The sequence below is a fragment of the Oreochromis aureus genome, linkage group 13 (assembly GCF_013358895.1).
Source record: "Oreochromis aureus strain Israel breed Guangdong linkage group 13, ZZ_aureus, whole genome shotgun sequence".
Classification (NCBI taxonomy): Eukaryota; Metazoa; Chordata; class Actinopteri; order Cichliformes; family Cichlidae; genus Oreochromis; species Oreochromis aureus.
The window spans coordinates 30,320,556-30,327,148 of NC_052954.1; the positions used below are offsets into that span (position 1 = coordinate 30,320,556).

A 6,593-nucleotide genomic window follows, 5' to 3' on the forward strand; every position below is an offset into this window, starting at 1 on the left:
CTCTTTCTCACCACAATAAGAGACAACACATGGCCTCAGCTAATCAACTCACTGATTGGTGATTACTTCAGACCGGTATTGATTTCAGCCATAAGGGCAGCGCTAAGTGGTGGGAGTGAGAAAGAAATCCAGTCTAAGCAAATCATGTTTTGTTATTCTGGAATTATTTGACGTGAAGAATCGGTTTGAAGCTACTATAGTAAACATCAACTTTCTGAGCCTTTTCAATTCCTCTGCTTAAAGGATAAAAACACTCCACAACAGACTTTGTTGAGTAGCTTACGTTAGCATTACTCATGAGGAAATTACACAGTCTTAGTTCCCACACGCTGTTATCTAGTTTTTCTTTGTCTAAGCTGACATAATTCTTGATGTAGCTTAAGTTGAGACATGTTCGCCCGTGGGAGTGCTTTAAAACAAGTGCAAACACAATGCTAATGCTAGCAAACACTTTTAGCAAGTACTCCAACTCCAACAAGTAGCAAGTGTCTGTACAATGCACAGACACTAATAAAATTTCACTCATCAAAACTGAAGCACAAACTTCTTGGATTAGCTGTGCCTCGCATGTTGTTTGCCAGATAATTTATTATAAGGCTACAAACGGTTCTAGTTTAGCAGCTAAAGTTATCAACAGTGGCCATACTGTTGGTTAACATGCACTTTGATGCTGAAAGGTTGGGCATTTTCACATGAAAGGTTTGATTTGCCTTTAGGAGTCAGCCTTGAGTGGCTATAAGAGGAAACACACTTTTTTGGCTTCATTTTTGAGCTCTGGAGGTTGCCACTTGCAGGCTAGAGTAGCTTCAATATTGTGCCATAAATGAGATTTGTCAATGTGATGCTTTACTTTTTGCTCGATATAACAACTTAATAAAGTTTAAAAAAGACCTGAACTTGATAAACTACTCGATGTTTCATAATGACTAGCAGAAAGTTTCAACAGGCACATTGTGTAATACTACTACTTAATTTAACTGAATTTTATCTCATTTGAGTTACTAATGACTAGTGAGGAGAGCAGTCATAACAGCATCCCCTTTGATTCTTTCCTGTCCATTCTACAACATTAAGGTCAATTAAATGTTTTTAATGTAGCGCCAGATTACAACAACAGTCAGCTCCAGCTGCTTTATACTTTAGGCAAGAGAACTCCAACAATCCGATAATCCCTATGAACAAGTACTTGGCCATGGTTAATAGGTAGAACTCAGTTTTAACAGGAAGAGACCTTCAGCAGAACAAGGCTGAGTGAGGAGCAGCCATCTGCCACAACCGGCTGTGGGATGAGAGGAAAGCAAAGACAGAAACAGAGGAGCGCAGAGAGACTGAACAACAAACAAGCGAGCAGAAATAAATGTAATGTAAATGTATGAAATAGTGTAAATGCACAGTCCCCCCAGCAGCACATGTGATACAGCTCAGAAATATTTAAACCCATCAGAAGAGGCACTAAGAGTCTCCTATTCCGAGTCCTTCTGTCAAGAACTTAATCTTAACTGTGATAAACACATGAGACTTCACACTCCCCCACAGAACAACCATCTCTGTTCTACAAAGTTTCCCAGTGCAACATTCTGTAAAGGTTTCCATCCACTGCTTTCTCTCTCATCCTGTCCTTCTCCCAGCTCTCTCTCACTGTGTCTAATGGACCTGATGGCCTCATCAATAATACAATCAACCAACTATCTGCTTCAGCGGCTTCAGACAACAATGAACGGCTCCCCAATGCTTCTGCGAATGTGTGCATGAGTGTCATGCATTTGGCCTAACTGCATCCACTCTTTGTAGCTCTGCCGTGGGTCACTGGTTCATCTAACAAGAGCACAACAAAGGCAATAGGACCTATACTGTGTGTGTAGCGAACCCTGTTGTGCATCTGCTCAACTTAGCTGCAGGACAGCAGAGTTTGGGTTGCAGAAATCCTGCAGTGTACAACAAAAGTGTAATCTTTTTTGCACAGTTTATAAAGCTGAGATCTGTGGTCTTTCTAGTAGATGTATCAATATACTGTATATCTGTATGTGAGAGTTGGATGAAACACCAACAGTGACCATGTTTGGAGGCGCTTCTGCTCACAAGTCCCTGCATCCTGGCATTTTGTCTTTAACCACCTTTCAGCTGCTCTCAGTGTTATGTGGCTAGCTGCTGAAGACAGTCAAGTTAGCTAGAGGAGCATGTAAGCAGAGCCAGACATTTCCCTTGGTTTGGTTCTCTTCACAGAAAACATGACTTCATATGAATCAGCATATTGTTCCATGTCTGCTGGATGTGTAAATAAGCAACTGTTCGCTAACACAGCATAACAATTTAATAACACACTATGTCACTTTCCCACTTGTTCATTTTAGAGGAACAAAGAAACTTTCAGTCAAGGAAACTAATGTACCAGCTCATGGTAAGAACATGAGCTTCTGCAATATAAATTTTGTAATAAATATAAATATTTGTTTGTACTTTTGAATGTTTTAATGAGCTAGCGTCATGCTAAACTCTTATGCTCCATGTCATCTGCTTAGTTCAGTTGACTTGCAGGTTGAGATCTGTTCAATCTAACTTTATTTACCTAGTTCACAGCAACAGTCATTTCAAGATCTCATATGTTTTGTCAAACATCTCAAAGATACGCACAAGGTGTCCCATCGCTGCATTAGGAAATAGTGAATAGGGTTTCATATTCCCAACTTGTCCTATACGGAGGCTTGCAAAGGACCATCTGGAATCACATTATAAGTCATTTAACGTACATCATCAGTGGTGAGAAGGTGAGTTTAATTTTTTAACCCAAGCACTGCTCTTCTTCTTTTACCATGTCTTTCTTCAACAAGCTAAAATGCAAACCACAGTCTCTGCAGCAAAAACCTCCGAGGCTAAAAAAGAAAGTTTCTTTTTATGGCCACTTGAAGCTAGCTACAGAAGTCCTCACATGTTGAAATGTCCTAAATTAAAGCAGAAATAAATATTTTACATTCTGTTATGATAAATAGTTATGGGTTTCTTTGGGTGATGAGAATTTTGTATAATTCATTCATCTGGATACTGGTGCAGCCTAGACCTAGGAACATGGAGGCTTTGATTGACAGGTGTGCCCACACAAGGCTCTGTAGCCAGCAGCCGTCTGCTGAGCCTAACCTCCACTAACTGAAGTCACTGAAACTGACTTACTGGTACTGATGCCTTTGGAGTGAAATTATCTTAAAAATAATACTACCCCAAATAAAAAACTGTGTTTAGGTTTTTGTGAGTAAAACCTTTGTACTTTATTTTTAGGTTACTTAGCATTAATTACCATGTCTGTACGTTGCACTTGTACAGTTTATAGATGCAGCTCGCAGACCTGGGCTAATAACTTAGCGCTCCACCAGCTCATCATTTCCAGATCCAAAAAAGCAGCATGCGGGTTGAGGAAACACTAACGCTGAGAGTTCAAAATGTAGAGTCTGAAATCAGTCTTTGACCATCTTTTACATACAGTCTATGGTCTTAATCTACTGCCACCTCTCCATTTTCCAAACGCAGCCTTTGTAGCTTTTTAAAAGACATTAGTTCTCTCTCTTCATCCACTAATGCTGCAGCACATGCGCCAAGGACCATGCAAAAGGACACCGTGCTGCATCTGTGTGATGCCAGCTCCATGGGGCAGTATTTAACACCCTGGGATGGGGATCTTTCCCTTGAACTTGAAAATTGAACTTGAAATTGAGATGATGAGCAAATGATCTTCACTTAATCTATTACTTGACTCCTACTCGTTCGGAATATGAATCATTTATCAAGATAACACACTAAATACTGAGCAGTTAGAGCTTCTCAGGCATCAGGATGTCAAAACCTAAAACGATGCACGTTTATGGTAGGTAATTTTGGTTAACTGCACTTTTCTTTTGAAAAATGCACTCATTAGTTATTTGTCTCTGCCTCTTTTCCACACTGCATCTTTTCTTTTATTTATTTATTTATTTGGTCCTGTCTCAAAGGGGGCTGTTGGGGTGTTCTCTCATTTATTGTGGAGCAGGCACATAAAAAACATTTTTCATTGCAGGCCACATACAGCTCACTTTGATATCATGTTCCAGACAAAGGTCGAAATTGATAAAACTCCAATTTCTGTTAGTGTGAAGAAGTTTAAATAAAAATGTAATGAATTAGATATCTTAATAGAAGACAAAAAGTGCAATTTTAACAGTATGTCTTAGTTTTTCTACATTATAAAAAAAATGCTGCTGTAGTAAATGAAAGGAATCTGTGAGTGTGACTCTTTGGGATTCAATTTGGTGTATCGTAAATGGCCCGAGGGGAAGTCTTTAACAGTAGGAAAAACTGGAAAACTTGTTAAAAGTTCAAAATTCATCCCCTCCTTCACATTTTCCAAAGTCATCCAGAATGCAGTTTTGTTTGACACCCCTGTCGTTGGGTCTTTAGATTATAAATACAGCGCCTGGAGGTGACTGCTGTTGTGATTTGGCGCTATATAAATAAAATTAAATTAAAAACAACATTAGCTAAGCTGCCTTATTAAGCGTTGGTCCTGTCTTATTATACAGAGTCTGTAGATTATGTAATATGATGGAACACACAGCTTGTATTTTTAGGTGTAAATCCCTGCAACTATATGACTACTTATAGTCTGCTTCCTGCCAGACTCCCGGGAGAATTGTCATTGGAGAAAGAGTGATTAACTGATTCATTGGAAAACTTTCCCACTGAGGTCCCTTTACCTACGTGAGAGAAGGTCTGAGCACCTTGTTCCACTATCACTCCCACTGTGTGTGCTTCAGGTGTCTTACCCAGTCCTCAAAGTGCTTGCTGCTGTTCTGCAGGATGTCCTCGAATTGGATGATGCAGTTGGCCACGAAGTCGTCGTAGCCAATGGGTGCGTCGTGGAAGACTGATAGCTCTATCTTGCGGCCGTCGTGGACCTCCGTGATGAACTCGTCGTTCCACGTGGGGCTGTTGGTCTTCTGCTTGGTGGACGTCTGGCCCACGCGAGAGTCGTCCACGTTAAGGGCGATGTACGTGTCCAGGAGGAAGGTCTGAGTCTTGGGACCGACGGCGTGACGCAGGGACCAAGCTGTGGGTTTGAGGTCCAGAGCCTCGCGGATCCTGATCTTCAGCTGCCCGTTGAAGACCACCATGGCGATGAAACGTGTTTCCAGTAAAACCACAGGACACCTTTCTCCTCAAACACCCCCAAATCAACACACTGCCCGTGCTTTAGCGCTTTGAATAACGGCTCCGTTCAACCGGTGGTCCTCCGGGCAGAGCGTGTTCCTTCCACTCCGATATGAAGGAGAGAGTGCAGTCACCAAGCACACCGGGACTGCTGTCGTGTCTCGAAACGTCTGCACTTGTCGATTATGCTACAAAATTTCCCCCCAGAAACTGAACTTCAGTGGCGGAAAAGCGACCGTTAGCCCGGGAAGCCTTCCTCAGAAGTGCACGGAAGAAACGTGAATAGCTACGGCGCACATACGAGCAGAGGCCCCAGATGTGTGAGTCGCTCTGTCATGGTGTTTACCTTCGAGGTATTAAAAAGCTCTGTTAGCTGCAGCGGGGCTCCCTGGAAGCACTGGCCTGCGTTGCATTGCACCGTGCGGAGGGTGGGAGGCTCCAAATACCTGCTGCCAGCCGCCGCGGCGCACTGGAGATGTTCGAGCCGGAGAGCTGCGAACCAGACAGCGGCCGGTAACGACCGCAGCAGGGGCGGAGAGAAGGGGGGCGGTGGGTGGATGTGTCAAAACAGGCTCCTGCTGCTTGGTGCACGGCCTGGTGTCAGTCCAGTGCAGCTGTTTGAGCTTAACTTCCCGTGGACACAGCCTCCCGACACCGCTGTGTGTCTCCGTCTCTCTCTCGCGCTCTCTCTCTTTCTGGTGCAGGAAATGCGAAAAACACGTCAGATTTAGCGGAGCCTGATGTGACAGACGGGGGAGTGCGACGCAACCAAGACTGGGGAGGTGTTTAGGAGCAGCGGGGCTGGGGGGGAAGGTTGGATGAATATGAAGACAGAAACAAAAGCCCGAACAATTCACCAAGGTGCCCTTGAGCAAGGCTAGGGCTGTATAAAGAAGCCAGTGCAGGTTTACACAGTTATAGGCGTGCGTATAAAGCTGTTTTATTAATGCAGGAAAACAGGTGTGTGTGCAGAAAAACAACAACGGCGTTAAATACTGAAATGTGGATGCAAGAAACACGTCTCCACTCATTTTGCTGCAGGTCCAGGTGCAGAATTATGAACATTCATTCACTCAATAAAGGCCACTTGCCAAGGCCATAAAAAGATGGGACCTTAGGGCGATGAATGTAGGGATATGTGAGGCATGTGTGGAATTTAAAAGAGGTGACTGAAAGCCATGTTACTTATCAGCAGCATGATGTGTGCAGCACTGCAGAAAAATATAACCTAAAACATCTGCAGCCTCAAGTAGCTTTCACAGCATTAAGCAACATTTCAGTTTTCAGTTTTGGTTTACCAAGGATGCAATGCACAAATTGTGAGTAATTGCCTACTTTGCACCTGCAAGACTGCATTGCAAGTTATGAATGTTTGCCAGGGCTCTAGCAGGACTCTAATTAGTTTTGCAAAATTGTGTCAT

General features: G+C 43.0%; 1 protein-coding gene across 1 annotated transcript in view; it reads right to left on the minus strand.

Moving 5' to 3' along the window:
* The window catches only part of LOC116309925 (protein kinase C epsilon type-like), a 97,438-nt gene extending 91,551 nt beyond the window's left edge, over positions 1–5,887 (minus strand). Inside the window, exon 1 of the mRNA XM_031726649.2 lies at positions 4,788–5,887. Within this exon, the coding sequence (XP_031582509.1) occupies positions 4,788–5,135 (348 nt within the window). The 5' untranslated portion in view covers positions 5,136–5,887. The remainder of the gene's footprint in view (positions 1–4,787) is intronic.
* Positions 5,888–6,593: the final 706 nt, after the last annotated feature.